This window comes from Bufo gargarizans, chromosome 10, assembly GCF_014858855.1.
Source record: "Bufo gargarizans isolate SCDJY-AF-19 chromosome 10, ASM1485885v1, whole genome shotgun sequence".
Classification (NCBI taxonomy): Eukaryota; Metazoa; Chordata; class Amphibia; order Anura; family Bufonidae; genus Bufo; species Bufo gargarizans.
In genome coordinates, this window is record NC_058089.1 from 32,964,166 (window position 1) to 32,985,688 (window position 21,523).

General features: G+C 45.8%; 1 protein-coding gene across 1 annotated transcript; it reads right to left on the reverse strand.

Annotated features, from left to right (window-relative positions):
- Positions 1-7,111: 7,111 nt before the first annotated feature.
- RPLP2 (ribosomal protein lateral stalk subunit P2) lies at positions 7,112-20,569 on the reverse strand. The gene is made up of 5 exons (XM_044270927.1): positions 20,438-20,569; positions 17,111-17,234; positions 16,330-16,378; positions 10,779-10,874; positions 7,112-7,228 (listed from the first exon to the last, which is right to left on the reverse strand). Exons 2-5 carry the CDS (start codon positions 17,231-17,233, stop codon positions 7,152-7,154), a joined length of 345 nt encoding a protein of 114 aa, XP_044126862.1. The 5' UTR covers position 17,234; positions 20,438-20,569; the 3' UTR covers positions 7,112-7,151.
- Positions 20,570-21,523: the final 954 nt, after the last annotated feature.

A 21,523-nucleotide genomic window follows, 5' to 3' on the forward strand; every position in this document is an offset into this window, starting at 1 on the left:
AAGCAACAGCTTTCATAATGAAAACATTTCAGCAGAGTTTCTCATACGAGTTCTAGTTCTCTTGTAAGTGCTTAGACTCCTTTGCCACAGGTCACATACAGTGGGGCCAATTACAAATCCACTAGACAGAGTAAGGCTACTTTTACACCAGCGTTCTCCCTTTCCGATATTGAGATCCGTCATAGGAGGTTAGATTTTCTAACAGACTCATAGCTTCCCGAATGGAACATCTGTGGAAGCGTGATATTTTCTCCCTGAGGGCTTCTGACTTTCTTAGATTTACTATCCATCCTAGATCCGAAAGAGTATCCATCAAATTCTGCGTGGCCCAGGAACTTACTTCTTTTGAGTTGCGACTATTAAGAAGTCGTCCAGATAAGGAATAATGCTGCTTCCTTTTTTGCGTAAGAAGGCGACCATCTCCACCACTAATTTGGTAAATATTCTCGGTGCCGATGAGATGCCGAATGGGAGGGCTACGTACTGGAAATGATGAAGGATTCCTTTTGGATCTCTTAACGCGAATCTTAGAAATCTTTGGGACCCCTGGTGAATTGGAATGTGGTAATAGGCATCCCTTAGGTCCACTGACGTCATAAAAGCACCTTCTGGAATTAACGGTATTGCCGAGGCAATTGACTTCATCTTGAATCTCCTGTACGTAATTAATCTGTTTAGAGGCTTCAGATTTATTATAGCACGAAAGGTGTTGTCGGGTTTATTTACGAAAAAAATGTTTGAGTAAAAACCTTTTCCTTTTTCTGAATCTGGACCTCCTGATCTTACTAAGTCCCGAACACCTTGCCAGATTTTTGTTTGAGAATTCTATTTTGTACCCCTGGGCAATGATGTCTAATGCCCAGGAATTTGATGTAATCTGACTCCACTGAACAAGAAATCTCTTCAATCTGCCTCTCACTCTGGCGTCATTGTGTTTCTCTGTCTATTCTGGGGATTAAGGATAAATCCTCTGCCTCTACCTCCCTTGGGGTAACTCCACCGGCCCGATTTTCCCTTCCCTCTGTATGATCTGGGTTGAGAGGAAAGCTGATGAAAGGGCTTATTCCTTGATTCTTTCTCCTGCCGCTATGTTAGTTTTTACTCCAAACATGGCAGATTCCCAAGATCTTTTTAGAAGACCATCTGCTTTACGTTCCATAGGGTCACCCAGTTGTGAGGAATCTTCAAAGGGTAATGCTGTTTTTTTTTCACTACTTTGGCTACCTGAATGTCTATTTTTGGAATATCATCAAAAATCTTGCATTCTGTCTGATCAAAGCATAGTTTATTTCTAAATTCTTTTGAGATACCGAGTCTCTTCTCCGGATCCTGCCACTCATCCATAATCATTTTCCTGATATTTTCATTAATAGGGAAGACAATGGATTTTTTTGAGCGAAGGCCCGCAAACATTTCATCTTTCACAGTGCGAGGCTTTGGAGTGTCTTCTATACCCATTGTGGATCTTACTGCCTTCAACAATTCCTCCATATCATCAGAGGAGAAAAAATATTTTTTATTACTATCTATGATCTCTACCTCTGAGAGGAGGTAGAGATCCTCCAATACTCGTCTAGAGGTAGAAGAGTCCTCCTCAATGTCCTCAGGGTCAGAGGAGGACTTGATGGAAAGTCTCTGCTTTTTTGCAGGAGGATTAGGGGTGCTGGGAGTAGACATGGAAGCCAGGGAAGATTTAATTTCTTTATGAATGAAGGACTTCATTTCTGAAAAGATATTTGGTTGTTCTCCTTTGAAAATGTCGGACATGCAAGATCTGCATAGTCTTTTTTTTTTGTTTTCAGGAAGCTTTTTTGAATAAGCAGAGCATTTAAGAGACTTTGCTTTAGACTTAGGGTCTTTGAAGCCCTAAGGGACAAAAGAGAGCAACCAAATATCAGCCAGATAATCACATATCAGAAGCTTATATACACTCACCTAAAGAATTATTAGGAACACCTGTTCTATTTCTCATTAATGCGATTATCTAGTCAACCAATCACATGGCAGTTGCTTCAATGCATGTAGGGTTGTGGTCCTGGTCAAGACAATCTCCTGAACTCCAAACTGAATGTCAGAATGGGAAAGAAAAGTGGGCTACAACAGCAGAAGACCCCACCGGGTACCACTCATCTCCACTACAAATAGGAAAAAGAGGCTACAATTTGCACGAGCTCACCAAAATTGGACTGTTGAAGACTGGAAAAATGTTGCCTGGTCTGATGAGTCTCAATTTCTGTTGAGACATTCAAATGGTAGAGTCCGAATTTGGCGTAAACAGAATGAGAACATGTATCCATCATGCCTTGTTACCACTGTGCAGGCTGGTGGTGGTGTTGTAATGGTGTGGGGGATGTTTTCTGGGCACACTTTAGGCCCCTTAGTGCCAATTGGCCATCGTTTAAATGCCACAGGCTACCTGAGCATAGTTTCTGACCATGTCCATCCCTTCATGACCACCATGTACCCATCCTCTGATGGCTACTTCCAGCAGGATAATGCACCATGTCACAAAGCTCGAATCATTTCAAATTGGTTTCTTGAACATGACAATGAATTCACTGTACTAAAATGGCCCCCACAGTCACCAGATCTCAACCCAATAGAGCATCTTTGGGATGTGGTGGAATGGGAGCTTTGTGCCCTGGATGTACATCCCTCAAATCTCCATCAACTGCAAGATGCTATCCTATCAATATGGGCCAACATTTCTAAAGAATGCTATCAGCACCTTGTTGAATCAATGCCACAAAGAATTAAGGCAGTTCTGAAGGCAAAAGGGGGTCCAACACCGTATTAGTATGGTGTTCCTAATAATTCTTTAGGCGAGTGTATATCTATATCTATACACCCCCCCTCAGGGGACTCACAGTACTGGCAATTAAAGAGGGATCCGGACCCTCCAGACGAGGTGTAGGTGTCTGAGGCGGACATGCAGAGAAAGTTCTGTATGAGGGCCGTGTAATTTATATTTCCCGGCGTCTTACGTCATAGAACTGCGCCTCCTATTATACTGCATTCTCTGCGCGCTCCATGCGCCGCATCATCCCGATGACCTCAAATGCACTCCATGCGCCACATCGCACCTACCCCGTCAGCCGGTCCCAATAAGATAGACACCGCAGCACTGTGCACGTGCCTCGCCTGGAGCCGGTTCTGGCTGACTGCTTCCACCAAGTGGAAAGAAGACTGCCTCATAGTAAGGACCACAGGCCCCAGCTTAAGCCGGGACGAGGGTCCTTGTTGCCCCCGCTGTCCAGCCGGTCTTATTTCTTCACCTCCCGATAGGGAGGGGTCTCTCTCTCTATGTTAACCCCCGTAGGGGCAGGAAAACACTGAGGGGTGGGGGCTATTTTAACTCTCTTTGTGTGTTCCTGCCCCTACAGAGGTCAAGGGTCATCTCTCATTGTGGTCGTCTTGGTGAATGAAATGGGAAATGTGAGATGAACTCAGCCTAAGTCCTTCTTGACCTGCACCAGATTTATCACAGGGGCTCAGCCAGGATGATATACACTCACCTAAAGAATTATTAGGAACACCATACTAATACGGTGTTGGACCCCCTTTTGCCTTCAGAACTGCCTTAATTCTACGTGGCATTGATTCAACAAGGTGCTGATAGCATTCTTTAGAAATGTTGGCCCATATTGATAAGATAGCATCTTGCAGTTGATGGAGATTTGAGGGATGCACATCCAGGGCACGAAGCTCCCGTTCCACCACATCCCAAAGATGTTCTATTGGGTTGAGATCTGGTGACTGTGGGGGCCATTTTAGTACAGTGAACTCATTGCATGTTCAAGAAACCAATTTGAAATGATTCAAGCTTTGTGACATGGTGCATTATCCTGCTGGAAGTAGCCATCAGAGGATGAGTACATGGTGGTCATGAAGGGATGGTCATGGTCAGAAACAATGCTCAGGTAGCCCGTGGCATTTAAACGATGGCCAATTGGCACTAAGGGGCCTAAAGTGTGCCCAGAAAACATACCCCACACCATTATACCACCACCACCAGCCTGCACAGTGGTAACAAGGCATGATAGATACATGTTCTCATTCTGTTTACGCCAAATTTGGACTCTACCATTTGAATGTCTCAACAGAAATCGAGACTCATCAGACCAGGCAACATTTTTCCAGTCTTCAACAGTCCAATTTTGGTGAGCTCGTGCAAATTGTAGCCTCTTTTTCCTATTTGTAGTGGAGATGAGTGGTACCCGGTGGGGTCTTCTGCTGTTGTAGCCCATCCGCCTCAAGGTTGTGCGTGTTGTGGCTTCACAAATGCTTTGCTGCATACCTCGGTTGTAACGAGTGGTTATTTCAGTCAACGTTGCTCTTCTATCAGCTTGAATCAGTCGGCCCATTCTCCTCTGACCTCTAGCATCAACAAGGCATTTTCGCCCACAGGACTGCCGCATACTGGATGTTTTTCCCTTTTCACACCATTCTTTGTAAACCCTAGAAATGGTTGTGCGTGAAAATCCCAGTAACTGAGCAGATTGTGAAATACTTAGACCGGCCCGTCTGGCACCAACAACCATGCCACACTCAAAATTGCTTAAATCACCTTTCTTTCCCATTCTGACATTCAGTTTGGAGTTCAGGAGATTGTCTTGACCAGGACCACAACCCTACATGCATTAAAACAACTGCCATGTGATTGGTTGACTAGATAATCGCATTAATGAGAAATAGAACAGGTGTTCCTAATAATTCTTTAGGTGAGTGTATGTCAGGCATCCTCAAACTGCAGCCCTCCAGCTGTTGTAAAACTACAACTCCCACAATGCCCTGCTGTAGGTTGATACCTGTAGGCTGTTCGGGAATGCTGGGAGTTGTAGTTTTGCAACAGCTGGAGGCTGCAGTTTGAGGATGCCCGATTATATGTGGTGCAGGGGTGGACACCTTTGTCTAACTCTATACCAACTAGTGGTTGGATTACTTTGAGACAGAATGTTATCCCAGAATTGTGCAATGTGTCCATCTTAGGCTGCGCCCCCTTTTTAGGCCTTATTCACACGTCCACAATTTTGCTTACGGTCCGTTTTTTTGCGGATCCGTGTTTCCATAAAAACCTTCCGTTTTTTACAAAAGTGCATCCACATCCATTCCGTGTTTCCGCAGAAATAAAAAAGGAAGGAGGAATACATGCTGCTAGGGTAATGCAGATGATATGCGGATGACATTTGGTGTCTTTCCGCATGTCATCCGTTTTTTTGCGGACCCATTGAGTACAATGGGTCCGTGGACCGCATTTGCAGCCAAAAGTAGGACATGCTTCATTTTTTTTGCGGAACCGCATCACGGAAGTACTGATGCGGACAGCAATTACTCCGTATTGAAATGAATGGATCCGCATCTGTTCCGCAAAATTGCGGAACAGATGCGGAAGGAAAATTGCGGACGTGTGAATGGAGCCTTAGACTAGTTGCAGACTTTCTCTGAAAGTACATGCACCCATTTACACTAAAATCTGCACTCGCATTAGTGTGTGTGTCCATGTGGAGGATTTAGAATCCATGAAAATATCTGATCACTTGTAGCAGGTTCTGTTACCGTATTTTTCAGACTAGAAGACAACACTTTTCCCCCCAAAAGTGATGGAAAAGTGGCAGTGTGTCTTATAGTCCAAATGCTAGTGACACCAGCATGTGGGAAACGCTGCGTAGTACTCGCCCTCCCTGGTTTTCTTCCGGGGCCCGCTCTTCACTGTGTATTGACAGTGTACAGTGTCAGGACATAGTGCACGTAGGCACACACTATGGCCAGACGCCGTGCGACATCAGGTCACAGTAAGTGGCAGCGCCACCCTGAGTAAGCAAGGCAAATTTTTTTTATCTAATGTAAAATGTGTGTGTGTGTGTAAAAAGTAGAAAAAGGCTTTTGCCTGGTGAATAAAGCCTTTTTCTACTTTTTACAAATTGGATGTGCTGCGGAATTCTTTGTATCTATACTTTGGAGGTGGATCGCCCCCACAGCCGCTGGCACTCCGACCGTACTTGTTGACAGTGGTGCTGTCCACGCCATCTTTATTTATATCTACCTTCAATGTGTCAAATGGCTGTAAGGGATTCTTCCTTGGACTATTTGACCTGCTCTCTGTTCCATTCTGCAGTCAAAGGATGAATCGTTTAACTCTGTTTGACCCATTCAAATAAATTCACCCAACAGCGTATACAAATACCTACTTTTGGGCATGTCCTTTCCTGGCACGGTGATCAGCAGAATGCCATTGGAAACTGCTTATTGTTTAGCACCAATTAGGAACGTATTTTTGCTTTTGCAAAACCAGCTGTGTGAACAGGGCATTAGGGTGAGTTACACGTCACTTTTTTAGCACTTTTTCTGCAGTGAAACCACCACCTGCAGATGTTAACGGTCTATGAGAAATATGAAATACAGAACACAAGCATTTTCCACCTTAGGCCTCATGCACACAAAAGTATTTTCTTTCCGTGTCCGTTCCGTTTTTTTTCTTCCCATTTTAATGGGTCTGCAAAAAAACCAAACGAACTTTAATTAGTGTGCATTCCGTTTACGTTCCGCAAAAAGATAGAACATGTCCTTTTATTGTCCACATTATGGACAAGGATAGTACAGTTTTATTAGGGGCCAGCTGTTCCGTTACGCAAAATACAGAATGCACACGAACATCTGTATTTTTTGCGGACCGCAAAACATATACGGTTGTGTGCATGAGGCCTTACGGTGTCTTCTTTCGGGGTTCTCCTCAAAAGCACATCACCTTCTTTATAGGTAAAGAAAATGCTAGGGGAAAACACTCTCCTCCCCCCCCCCCCCCCCCCCCAAAAAAAAAGCTAAAAAGCTTTATAAAAAACCATGCATGCTGTTATTCTGCCGTTTTTGTGCATGCTAATTTGTGCATGTGGTTCCCAAACAAAGCAAAATAAATAAAAATATAAATATATATATATATATATATAAAAAAATTAAATAAAATTGTGAAACGCCATATGGGTCAAAGTTGAGCACAGTGTGGTGTACAATGAAGTAAGGATAGATCCTCCTGTAGTATATAAGAGTGCTGCCCACTACTTCAGGGCACAAGACTGATCCTTACACAGGTCAAAATCAAACTTAAGAAAACCAGCAGGGTTAAATAAAGATCTTTTATTTATCTCCCACACGTTCTAATCAAAGAGGCCGAATCCCATGTCCTCATCAGATTCCTCAGACTCTTCCTTCTTTTCTTCCTTCTTCTCTTCAGCTGAAAAACAAGGGTCACATTAAGTCGTTGGGTAACCGCATGCATCGAGTAAGACGTCTCATCAGGTTTGCTTATGACTTGATAGATGGACAGCAGCTGTACTGCTACCCCAGCAATAGACAGGATCCTGGGAGCTAGACCCCACCACCAAGCAGCTCAGGAGGAGCAGTTTAAGACTTGTGCCGTTCCATAGCTGTACTTATGAAGACACACGTGTCCTTTAAGTTTACACCATCTGTAAACAAGCTGCTAAAAACACTCCGTACCTAAACAGATTTACAAAAAAATGCTTAGAAACAAAAAGAGCCCACTTCAGTGGAGAGGAGGACACGTATGTTGATCAGTACGAGAGGTGCGGTTCATCAGCTCGCTAATGGCAGCAAATAATTAATCATCTATTGCGCGCATCACGGATGTTCTAATCTAAAGGGGCCTTGGTGACATTTCTTCCCTTTACACTGGTTTGAGTTATAAGAACTCGGGCAACCCTTGTTTCTTCAAGAACTGCGCTCCGGTGCTCTTGCTGCTGATGTCATCTTCTTGGCTGCAGCAGTGACTGTCTGTGCAAAAGTCACCGCTGTAACCAATCGCTGGCCTTAGCCATGCATGGGACGTCTCTGCTGAGGCCAGTGATCGGATGCAGCGGTGACCTGTCTGCACAGAACGCCACTGAAAAGCAAGTGGCAGCGGTGAGGACTGGAGAGCAGGAAGAAACAGGTGAGCATCCATTAATTTGTTATTCTAGAAGGTTTACAAGGGTTAATTCAGTTTTAGAACTTGGACAACCCCCTTTAATCAAAACCTGCCAGTTTCCATGCCTTCAGCCACACTATTCTTCATGCGTCCCAGGTCAGAATTGTGAGTAAAGTTTAGATAATCATGACCATCAGTGGCACCTACAGCAATAGGTCAGACCAAGAAATGTCAGTTTACCCATCAATGGCCAGTTCTCACACTTCTGCCCTGCAGTGCCAGTCTTCTCCTTGAGTTCCTCATATCTTCCTGTGTCCAACTAATATTAGGCTACTTTCACACTGGCGTTTTGGCTTTCCGTTTCTGAGATCCGTTCAGGGCTCTCACAAACGGTCCAAAACGGATCAGTTTTGCCCTAATGCATTCTGAATGGAAAAGGATCCGCTCAGAATGCATCAGTTTGCCTCCGATCAGTCACCCTTCCGCTCTGGAGGCTGCCTGCAGCGTTTTGCTGTCCACTTGACGAAACTGAGCCAAACAGATCCTGACACAATGTAAGTCAATGGGGACGGATCAGTTTTCTCTGACAATAGAAAACAGATCCATCTCCCATTGACTTTCAATGGAGTTCATGACGGATCAGTCTTGGCTATGTTACAGAGAATACAAACGGATCCATTCATAGCGAATGCATGCGGTTGTATTTTTGTAACTGATCCGTTTTTGAAGATCTATGACAGAGTCGCCCAAAAGACGAGTGTGAAAGTAGCCTTACTGACAGTTTTATCTGAAGCCTGTGGCCAGCTTGCATTTGTAAGAAACTACTTTTCATTGCAAGTCTTCTCGATAGTATTGAGCGAATGGAGCTTCGGATCACTTTGATTTTAATGCAGTCTCTGTACAGCATTAGGGCTCTTTTACACTTGCGTTGTTCTTTTCCGGCATAGAGTTCCGTCGTCGGGGCTCTATGCCGGAAGAATCCTGATTAGGATTATCCCCATGCATTCTGAATGGAGAGAAATCCGTTCAGGATGCATCAGGATGTCTTCAGTTCAGAACCGGAACGTTTTTTGGCCGGAGAAAATACGCTTTTTGCTCCGGCCAAAAATCCTGAACACTTGCTGCAAGGCCGGATCCGGAATTAATGCCCATTGAAAGGCATTAATCCGGATCCGGCCTTAAGCTAAACGTCGTTTCGGCGCATTACCGGATCCGACGTTTAGCTTTTTCTGAATGGTTACCATGGCTGCCGGGACGCTAAAGTCCTGTTAGATGGATCAGTCTTCAAATGCTTTCAGTTCACTTGCGGTGTTACGAATCCGGCGGGCACTTCCGGCAAATGGAGTACACGACGGATCCGGACAACGCAAGTGTGAAAGAGCCCTTAGAATGTATTGGCTCTATGGAGCCAAAACTTCCTGTCACTCAAAGTCGGGCGAGACTTCAATGAATGTGGGATTCATTTCTGTATCTTTAAAAACATTTAAAATTAGCAATGCAAAGTCAGGTTTGGTACCAAGGTTTCAGCCGGTACCAAACCTTGCTAATTTTAAATGTTTTTAAAGATGCAGAAATTAATCCCGAATTCATTCAAAGTCTCATGCGATTTCGGGTGACACTAATTTTGCCTACACAGGGCCAATACATTTCAATGCTGTTCAGAGACCGGTCTCAGACAGCATTAAAACCAAATTGTTAGAACGTATCGACTTTGGATCTCTGATCCGAAGCTACGATTCGCTCAAGCCTAGTCTTAGAAGTGCTGCACCCCCTAGTGGTTGCTTTCAGGATTTTTGTTTCCATCCTGTAGTAACTCCTGGAGAATTGTTGGTGGAAGAAAAATGCATACATTAAAGGGCATGTTCACATGAGCACTAGTTAGTCCCTCCGGTAACGAAGCAGAACGAAAATAATACAAGTGCCAGCACATAACTTCCACGAATGGAGCGACAGACCCCACTGACTAGAACGGGGTGTGTTCAGGTGCCCGCTTTTTGTGGGCCCCAGAACAGAGCCTTTAACACAGATGTGAGTATGCCCATAAGGGAGACTGCAGCTCACTCTGCATATTTTGCTGGATCGAAGCAAAGTCCTTTACTTTTGTATTCCTTCATGCAGCACCTTGGTAGGGGTGTCCTCCGAGACCAACACTTTACATAGAAAAAGTTAAATAGGTCAGGTATCGTGTTCTAATTTACCATTTCCCACTCACACAATAGGACACTATCCACTTATATTATATGTAAAAGTTTATTTTTTTTTTATTTTTTGGTGAGAGGTCATAGAAGTCCATAACTTATTTGGAGATTCATCTAAGTTATAATTTCAGGCCAGGAGGTTTAAATTAGACAAACCCCCTGGAGGGGTGCAGAGGGCAGGCACTTTTACCCTACTCTGCAGTGTAGGCAAACAGATATATGCATTTGTAAGCAGCATGTTGGGATTGTGACAATTACACAGGCCATCAAACAGTTAAAAAGAATAAATGAAAGCCGGGGAAGGAGCTAAAATAGTAAAATAAATGCATATCCACCAGCTCCATCAGCATTGCTGCTCTGCAACGCCAATGTCATCTCTTACCTGCAGTGAGGACCTTGACCACTGCAGCCAATCACCAGCCTTAGACTGCCGAGGCCAATGATCGGCTGCATCGGTCACATTCAGTATACAGACATGTCACCAGTGCGGCCATGTAAACAGCCCGGCCAGGATGACCAGAGCAGCCGCCCTGGAGAGGAGTGTTTGAACCCGTGACTATACATTCTTTTATTATGTTAACACCTTCTCAACCTTTTACCATTTTTAATTGTATTTTTTAAATCTTGGAAGATGTGTTTTTTCTGAAGGTGAAAGTTACCTGGTGCAGCAGACCCAGCAGCAGGGGCAGCGGATCCAGCAGAAGCAGAGACAGCGACGGCTCCTCCAGCGGGCATACTTGCCAACTTGGTGTTCCCTAAAAAAAAAAAAAAAATATCAGACCCTTTTCATTTCTGAACATTAAAACAGCCAATACCTATACGGTTATAGTGGCGTGTATGGCAAGAATACCCATGTTAAAGGGGTCGTGTTGAGGATCAGAAAAACAGCACCGCCTCCTGTCCACAGGTTGTGTCTGGTATTGCAGCTTGTCTCCACTGGAGTCATTGGGTTAGAGCTGCCGTGAACAATCTGGGCAGGGGCGCTGCTGTTTTTGAAAGAAAGCAGCAATGTTTTTCTAATCCTGGACAACCCCTTTAAGTGTTTACATAGGAACTGGATAATGTCACAAGCACACATGGACACTGAAGATTAAAAACCACCAAATGTCCTGAGGTTGGCCTGTCCTTTATACATGAGCAGATCTGGCCTTAACTGAACTGTACATAATGATTACATAGAGGATGGCATCTAAAGCTCCGAGAAGAGCAATCCCTAGAGAGCCTTCTCAGAAACCTCACCAAGGCTTGAACTCGTATGCATCGTTTCTTTGACCTAGAGATTTTGCAGAAATCTGCAAAAGTAATGACTGCTATAATCCTCTAATGTGTATCCCCAGCCAAGTTCACGTGAGGGAAACGAGATAAAGTTGATCCAGAACATGGTGAAGACTCGCCTCATCACTTCTGATCTTGAATGCAAATGAATTGGCATGTGATGAGATCGATATCCCTCACTACCCCCTGGCACACCATCGATGAGCACAGCACTGATCTGATGTTGACGAGTTATCCTGAGGATAGGTCATCAATGTTTACCGTCTAGAAAACTTCTTTAGTGGGGTTATAGAAACAGTGGAGCGCCGGCCCACTTAGTTGTTCCCGTAAACCCCCTTAAATCCCTTCCCGCACATTGATGTAGCATGTACATCCTGGTAAGGCCTCTTTTACACAACCGTATGGCTTTTTCAGTGTTTTGCGGTCTGTTTTTGACAGATCCATTGTTCCGTTTTTTATTTCTGTTGTTTTTCCATATGGCATATACGGTAATTACATAGAAAAAATTGGTCTGGGCATAACATTTTCAACATTAGATGGTTCCGCAAAAGCGGAACGGACACGGAAGACATACGGATGCATTTCCGCATGTATTCCTTTTTTTGCAAACCCATTGACTTGAATGGAGCCACGGAACGCGATTTGCAGGAAATAATAGGCTATGTTCCATCTTTCAACGGAACAAATGCATATGGAGTATGGTGAATGGGGGGGGACAAAAACAAAAAATAAAAAAAAGTGTGAGAAAGAGGCCCAAGACTTTATTTTGCACACCCTGATGTACCGTTAGGTCATCAGGAGGGCGTGGGCACAGCTGCACCATGGGTAGCTAAATGTAATACACAGCTGGGCTCCCACTGCAACACAATTATGGGGTGCTGGTGGGAGCAATGGCTGCCGAGGGAGGCATACTAACAATAGCCCCCAGGTCTGCCATATGCCTATTAGACCTTGCCACAGGCAGGGTCTAATAGGCAGCCCATCAGTAGTATATTGAGTAACAGCCATTGTGTATGAAAGCAAAGGATTGCTTGTTCAATAACTACAGGAAAGGAAAAAAAAATAAAAAAAAAATGTTTAAGAGTAGAGGAAGCCTTCTTATATTCAAACACTTTAAAAGAAGGCGTTTCGGAGTGTGGTACCCCTTTTTCAAGTCTGTCTCCAGAAACACAAGGCTGCTGAACTGTATGCACATGGTACCGCACTCCAAAACATGGTCTTTTAAAGAGACTGAATAAAGAAGGTAGGGATCGACCGATATTGATTTTTTAGGGCCGATACCGAAAATTTGTGAACTATCAGGCCGATAGCCGATAATTTATACCGATATTCTGGGAATTTTCATTTTTTTAAAAATAAATAAATAATTCCTACACAAATCTGCTGAAAATTAATGTTTATTGTTAATGTGAAGTTTTTTTTATTGTAAATCTTTTTTTCATTTATACTTAATATTTTGGCTTTTTATTTAACTTTTTTTTTGTTTTGTTTTTTTTACCAACTTTTAGCCCCCTTAGGGACTAGAACCCTTGTCCTATTCATCCTGATAGAGATCTATCAGGGTGAATAGGAGCTCACACTGTCCCTGCTGCTCTGTGCTTTGTGCACACAGCAGCATGGAGCTTACCATGGCAGCCAGGGCTTCAATAGCGTCCTGGCTGCCATGGTAACCGATCGGAGCCCCAGCATTACACTGCTGGGGCTCCGATCGGAGGAGCAGGGGATCCTGTGGGGGGGCGCACTGCGATCCGCGGCACCTGAGGGGTTAACTACCGCAGATCGCAGCTACAGCTCATAGAGGTCGGGAGCCGGCTATGTGATTCTGCAGCCAGCTCCCGCCTCCTGTTCAATTTGAAATTAGAATGAATGAGAGATTTCTCTTCATTGGTGGCGCAGTGGCCACAGCCCCTCCCCTTCTCTTGTCCCCTGTCCTTTCATTGGCGGCAACACAGGGGGAGGAGACACTGCTTCCTTCTCCCCTGTGCTGCTCAGGGGAACACGGAGAGCGCTGTCAGCTGCACGATCTGTGTTCCACATACGCTATCGGAATATCGGCAAAATAGATGCCAATACCGATAGCGATCAAAATCCTCAATATCAGCCAAACCGATAATCGGTTGATCCCTAAAAGAAGGCTTCCTCTGCATTCTTGAATGGTCGTGAATTTGTGACCTGAGGTGTAGTAACTATGACCCAATGCTGAGCCCTCTACTCAACTCTCAAACCGAAAAAGCAACCCTCCAAGTAAAAAAATTATAAAAAATAAACTAAAAAATAAGTTGGAGAATTCACAGATCTGCCAATTTCCAGGCTTTTCTCCTGTCATACAAGATGCAGCCATCTTGGATGACTGGAGTCCAGGAAACTGCAGATCTGTAGCTGAAAAGAAGGGCACCAAGTAAATGTGCTGTTCTGTCCCCAGGTAATGTGAATTTATTTTTATGTATGCATGCATGCGTGTATATATATATATATATATATACACACACACTGCATACACCAGTTTAAGTGTGTAAGCTGATCCGGACATGGCTTCACTACCCTCGTGTCCTGAAATGAACCATCTTGTCAAGTTTAAAAAACACATCCCGCTCATTTCCACAGAAAGCCGACGACATTTGCTGTCCATTCTTTCCGAGTGCTGGATTCCCAAGGGACAGTCCAGTAACCGTACAGGACTTCTCAGGACATCAGAACAATATGTTTTTCTTGTGTCTTTATTCTAAAACTGCAAGGACTCCGGGACAACAAGTGGAACAGGTCAGCGGAGAAAACCTCTCACCACCAGCAGCTGCTTGAAAACCAAACTTTAAAGGGGCTGTCCATCTTATATTAAGTGATCAGTTATATCCTCATGATAGGCTAACATTGGCTGATTGGCAGGGGTTCACCAAGGGGAGCAGCGTTGCGGTGACCAGCTCAGTCCACTACAATTGCCGAGCAGCTGATCAGCGCGGTGTCAGACCCTCATTGATCATCTAGTGATGGCCTACCCCGAGGAGGACAATCCCTTACCAGATCATTTAACCCTTTAGGAGGGGCTAGGAGGCTAGAAAACATCTAGCTATGTAACAAAGAGCTCATCCCCGCTGAAGACATCATCGGAATAAGATGTCTTGCTACCATCTCCTCTTTTTGTATCGTATGGGTGAGGGCCGGGTGCCATGTTGGGAACTGGTCGATGGAGCTGAATCATTTATTCACGGCTTTAGTGACTTACTTTACTGCAGGCATGTCTAAACTGCGGCCCTCCAGCTGTTGCAAAACTACAACTCCCAGCATGCCTGGATAGCTTACAGCTATTAGGGCATGCTGGGAGCTGTAGTTTTGCAACAGCTGGAGGGATGCAATTTGGACATGCCTGCTTTACTGTGTATGTTGTTATCTTTCGTGTATAACTTATCTTAGTTTACTAAACTTTTTATGCACCTAATTCGTGTTAAAGGGGTTGTGCGGCGACTTATATTGACAACCTATCCTCAGGATGGGTTATCAGTATCTGATCTGCCGGGGTCCAACACCTGGCACCTCCACCGATCAGCTGTTTGATGAGGAGGCGACGCTCCATGTGAGCATTGCGTCCTCTTCATTACACTACGTGTAGTCTCCTGTGGAGCGGTGGCGTAGTGCAATTACAAGTGCACGGAGCGGGTACTGGACATTACACTGCACTTCCGAGACTACGTGCAGTGTAATGAACAGGAAGCGGCGCTCGCATGGAGTGCCGCATCCTTGTGTAACAGCTGATTGATGGGGGTTACAGATGTTGGACCCCTGCAGATCAGATATTGATGACCTATCCTGAGGATGGGTCATCAATATAAATTGCTACACAACCCCTATAAGCCTATTGTCTCCCGAATCTCATATTTCACGGTAATAAACAAGGAAAACACCAAAAGCTTTAAAAGGGGTTGTCTGGGTTCAGAGCTGAAACCGGACATACCTCCATTTTTCACCCAGGCATTTTTTGGAGATCTGATGACGTACCGGGCTCTCCATGGGGCTGCCAGGTAGCCCGGTGACGTCACCGGCACTGATGGGCGGGATTTAGCGCTGCCCTAGCCAGTAAAACGGCTAGAGCAGTGCTAAAGCCCGCCATCCGAGCCGGTGACGTCACTGAACACACTGCTGGGCGGAAGCTTCCGCCCGGCAGTGTGTTATGATAAACATAAGAGCCAGTTCCCTGCACGATTTAGCGCAGGGCAAGGGAGAGCATCAGAGCATGAGAGGGGGGCTGCCTGGGTGAAAATAAGGGTATGTCCGGGTTCAGCTCTGAACACGGACAACCCCTTTAATAAAACCCACATGAACAAAAAAATAAATTAGAAAAAAACACTCCTAGCCCAAAAACATGAATTCCCCATAGACTGTCAGCTGACATCTGAAGGTGGCAGTTTTTTTGTGTTTTTTTTTTAATACAATAGCCACACACCCCCCCCCCCCCCCCCAAAAAAAAATGCAGGTGCAAAAAGGCCACTAAAAATGCAAATGTCAAGGAAAAGGCTGCAAAATACCAGCGTGTGTCTTCAGCCTTAGCAGAAATGTGACTCACAAGACTTTGTCCAGAGAAGCTCGTACAATGAGAGGGCGAGGAAGCTACACCCACTTCATAAAAAAGCTTCTCTGCGTTAGTCTGGTCCACAAGCGAAACCCAGCAGGTACGGAACCAACCTCCAGGTATTAGGATGGACCATTGAGATGGCATAGCATAAACTATAAAATAATAGAAGACACCCCCCGTCTTCAGTGCCCCGCCAATCCAGTAATCCACAGCTCTACACAAATACGCCATGTGATAGCCGCGGTTACTGACCGCTTGTAAAAAGACCGCCGGGGCCCGCTGGATCGGCAGAGGACTGAGGAGTAGTGTTTTATAACATCTGCAGCTCGTTTCTCAAAAACTGAACACTCTCTTTAGTCAGAGACCCTTACCCTGGGCAATCACATCGTCGATTTTCTTGCCCTTGAGTTCACTGATGACCTGCAAAGAGAAGGACACCATTAGGGAAACGGTACAGCAGCTGACACTTCTCTATGGCTGCGCAGACACTGCAGCAGCCATCATGTATGCACTGCCAGACATTCAGACTGCACACCAGCCTGCAGAGGTGTTCTGGGAGTACAGTATAGATGACTTCTCCTCAGGATAGGTGACAACCGGCACCCCCACCTATCAGCTGCTTTTCGAAGCTGTGGCGCTCCAGTGAGCATTGCGGCCTCCTCACAGCAAGTACAGCGCCACCCTTTCTATAGTGGCTGTGCTTTGTATTGCAGCCCAAGCCCATGCACTTAAGGCTAGGTCTACACAACGACATTTTGTCGCACAACAATTTTTATAATGGTAGTCTATGGTGTCGCACTGCGACATGCTGCAACAGTCGCAAAAAAGCCATTCGAGGTGGATTTTTCTGCGTCTGTTGCGTTGCAGCATGTCGCAGCGCGACACCATAGACTACTATTATAAAAATTGTTGCGCGACATTGGTGTGACAAAATGTTGCACGACAAATGTTGCAGTGTGGTCGTGCGACAAATGTCGTCGTGTAGACCTAGCCTAAAAGGGACCGAGCTGCACATAGACCATGTTACATCACCGGCCTACAAGGAAACCAGAGCACGGCGGCCTCTTCAACCAGCTGATGACTGGGGTTGCCGGAAGTTTTTCACCGCACTGTGACACTGTCATGGGGACAGACTGGGGCGGTCGTCACTACCTTCTCTGCACGCGTCTTGTCCATTTCGATCCCCACACTTTCTAGGATCTTCTTCAGGTCAGCGACGGAGGGGCTGTCATTACCGCCGAGCACGGCCAAGAGATATGACGCTACGTAACGCATTCTGTTCAACAGAAGACAGATAAACAGTTACAGCTGTACAAAACGCACATGGAACATCTGCATAAACGACACTGCTGCGTGTGCGCGTACCCTTATTCTTAGGCCTCTTTCACACCAACGATACGGATTGGCTCAGGATGCGTTCAGTAAAACTCGCACCATTTCCCAAGCAAGTTCAGTCAGGTTTGTCTGCAACTGCGTTCTGTTTCTTTCCACACGGGTGCAATGCGTTTTGATGCATTTTTCACACGCGTGATAAAACGCGGAATATAGAACATGCTGCGATTCTCAAGCAACGCAGAAATGATGCGTAAAAAAAAAAAGCTCATGTGCACAGACCCATTGAAATGAATGGGTCCGGATTCGGTGCGTGCGCTACGGTTTACGTCATGCATCGCTCCCACGCAGAAACTCGCTCGTGTGAAAGAGGCCTTAGGGAATGGTGTCACATACAATTTGGTCCACAACAAAATCCTCCACGTATCCCAGGTCAACAACTGCTGCGCCGCGGTTTCTGAAGTGGCTTTCATGCAGACCCGCTCTAGGTTTAGCATCATTGAATGGAGCTCAACCATCAGCAGGTTCCCCTCTGTGGCTTAGCGAGCGGTCTGTGCGGTAACTGAACCAAGAACGGACCTAAACATTCTTGGCGCGGTCTTGAACACTGCATGGCAAAAAACCCATGGCGGCATAAACTGCAGCGCGACCTCACAGACGGGAAATAATGTAACATCCGCAGTGCGGACTAATGGGGTAATTTATCCATCTGGTGTAAAGTAGAACTGGCTTAGTTGCCCATAGCAACCAATCAGATTCCACCTTTCATTTTCCAAAGGAGCATTTAAAAATGAAAGGAGGAATCTGATTGGTTGCTATGGGCAGCTAAGCCAGTTCTACTTTACACCAGATGGATAAATGACCCCCATAAGGGTTTATAAAAAAAAACATTGCTTTTCATGTTTTCAGCTTCATTTGTTTCAATGTTTTGTCTGATATTTCTTAAAAACCGTTGTCCTATTACGACAACCTATCCCCTAAATGTAGGGCAAGCGTCTGGTGGTGGTTCAATATCTGGGACCCCCACTGATTACAAGAACGGGGGTCTGTGCTCCCTAGTTTGAATGAAATGGTGGTCATGTGTTCCATCCAACTCTATAAGACTGCTGGAGACCATGGTGACCACCAGCAGCGCGCATGCGGAAATACCGCTGCATTCAGACTGGGAAGCATGGGCCCCCATTTTTGTGGATGGCCGGGGACCCAGCCAATCAGAGACGTACCCCGTAATTCCTGTGGATAACGGGATGAATTGTAATAACAAATAACCCATTTAGGCCTCTTTCCCACAGGCGTGGGCGCCCCGTGGTCATGCTGCGGGCCGCAATGCACGAGCACTCTCCGTGGGGCAGCCGCAGCGGAACGCGGACCCATTCACTTGAATGGGTCCGCGATCCTGCCGTTCCGCAAAAAGATAGGACACGTTTTATCTTTTTTGCGGAACGAAGTACGGGCCGAAACCCCACGGAAGCACTCGGTAGTGCTCCTGTATCTCCGGATTTGTGGACCCATTGAAGTGAATGCGGTCCGACGCCGTGGGAAAGAGGCCTTAAGGTGGACAAACTGGACCGCTACCTGCCACGAAACCCGTAGCAGAAATCCACAGCTGCCACTCGGATTTGTATGAATGCTGAAGATCAGTCCATTCACGTGGACATCAAACCAAGAAGGGCCACATCCTTTCTTGACGTGGTTCGATATCGACATATGGGGGGAAATCGGCAGGCGCATGAACAGGAGCACAGATTCCTTCTGGGGAGCTGTGGATCTGCCATTGTTTCTGGTGTGGAATGCACGCCAAAATCCACATGTAAAATCTGCTGTGTGAACAAGCCTTCTGAATGTCCATGCTACAGAGGGATGCAGCGGGCACCACACATGAACATGCTGCAGATTCTTCATTTTGGGGTGGAAAATGTTCAAGGCAAAACCCCCTCCGAATATACCTTAGTAGTTATCCATACCAATAGGTGAAAGCCACTCTTTCCACCACCCCTGCTCCATACAGACACAAGCTTGACTCTGGCCGAGCATGCATGTCTTCTCTACCAGGCACTCCTGCAGCAGCTCGTCGTCCTCGACTAAACCACTGAGCGTGTTGAGACCAAACATGGCCGACTCCTATACCCTGATATCTGCCATTACGGCAAGGCTACTTTCACACTTGCAGCAGAGTGATCCGGTAAGCAGTTCCGTCGCTGGAACGTAAGCCAACTGATGGCATTTGTAAGACTGATCAGTCAGAAAAATGCATTAAAATGCCAGCTCCGTCTTTACAGTGTCATCCGGCAAAACGGATCCGGCATTTATTTTTTTCACTTTTTCGGTCTGCGTAGATCGGGCATTTTGAATGCCGGATCCGGCACTTAGGCAAGTGTTCAGTTTTTTTGGCTGGAGATAAAACCGTAGCATGCTGCGGTATTATCTCCGTCCTGATCAGTCAAAATGACTGAACTGAAGACATCTTAATGCATCCTGAACGGATTACTCTCCATTCAGAATGCATTAGGATAAAACTGATCAGTTATTTTCCGGCATTGAGCCCCTATGACGGAACTCAGTGCCGGAAAAGAAAGACGCTAGTGTTAAAGTACCCTAAGAGACTGGGCACCCCCATACATTAGATGGCGGTCAGGAATTCATCTAGTCTGTAGGTCCCCCCTTAAAGGGTTAACCCGCAAAGGGTACATGCCCTATCCACAGTGCTTCTGTCCTAACCAAACTTTAAAGGGGTCGTCTCAGAAGCAACACCTGTCAGTGTCCCCCAGTGGGATCAGCCGATACAAATATGTAGGAGACCTCTTTAGATGTGTCCCCCAGTCCATATTTCCAATCTCAGCAACTCAATCCTCTCAGAACGAGTCACACAGATGTAGCAGTGCTGTACAGGTCACGCACAGATGTAGCAGAGCTGAGCGCAGTCACTATGACATAGCCCCCGCAGCTTCATGACATCTCCAGCTCTGCTACATCCTGCGCGCACCACGCGTGTCCTCTCTCCAGCCTGCTACATCCCCAGGACATGCTGCGACCACTAGTCCGCGATCAGGGAGGGGTTTATATTAAGCGGAGAACCCGGCACTACCGCCCGGCGACCTCACAGTCCGCCATGACAGCCCGAGCTGTTCGAACCGGCCGCCCACTTACTTCGCGGGATACTTTTTAGCACTTAGGCCGGAGAGACAGAAGACCACGCGTGCTTCCTCTGCGGAGACCGGGCGGAAAAGGCCGCTCACAGGGAGGGGATATACACAGGAAGATCCTGCTGGGGCTGGGGAGAAAAGCATCATGGGAATTCAGCGCCATCTTGCTACACTCAAACTTACGCGCAAGCGCATTGGAGGGAGTTTTTCTTCAAACGTCCGCGCAAGCGCAGTGTAGGGAGTTCTTTCTGCATACCGCCTGACCGGAGCCCATTATTACTGTGCCACCTCCATGTATGGGCACATTTCTGTTCCTATTTACTGTTTGTGGTATTGCTTGCCATCTTCAGTCCAATCCATGCCATGAGAGCTGACCAGTGCAGAGTGGTTACTTTTCCATGTTATAGCTTTTTGGGGTGACCTGAAGGGATCACCATTAGGGCTCATGCACACAATTGTGTGGTGTGCAAAACACGGATTGCGTTTCCATTGTAACAATGCCTATATTTTTTGCTGAACGTACATTCGGAAACGCAAAGCACATTGAGTCATTTTTTTTATTTATTTTTTTGCAGACCCATTGAAGTGAATGGTTTCAATACAGGCCGCAAAAAAACAAAACGAAAAAAAGGGACACGGAATCCCTTAGGTTTCATGCACATGGCCGTGTCCATATTTCACTCTGCAAGCAATGGACCTGGAAAATACAGATACCTTCTGTGTGCTTTCTGCATCCGTGTGTCTGTTCCGCAAAAGATAGCACATGTCCTATACTTGGCCACAGATGTGGACCACGAACCCATTGAAGTTAACGTGTCTAAAAAAAAACAGATGCAACACGGCCATCATCCAGATTTTACCGATTTGCATTTTGCAGGCTAAAAAATACATATGGTCAGATGTTCCCCCCTCCAAGGATCAGGATTCCCCTCTTCTCCCGATAGGTGGGGGTAGATATGCAATACATTTCTGAATGAGAGAATCCCCATAAAAGAAGGCCTCTGGGACTTGATTTTTTTGTTTAACCCTTTCCCGACCATCCGTTGACTAAATATTTCCAGAGTGGTCTTTCATCTCTGAGCGGATGTTT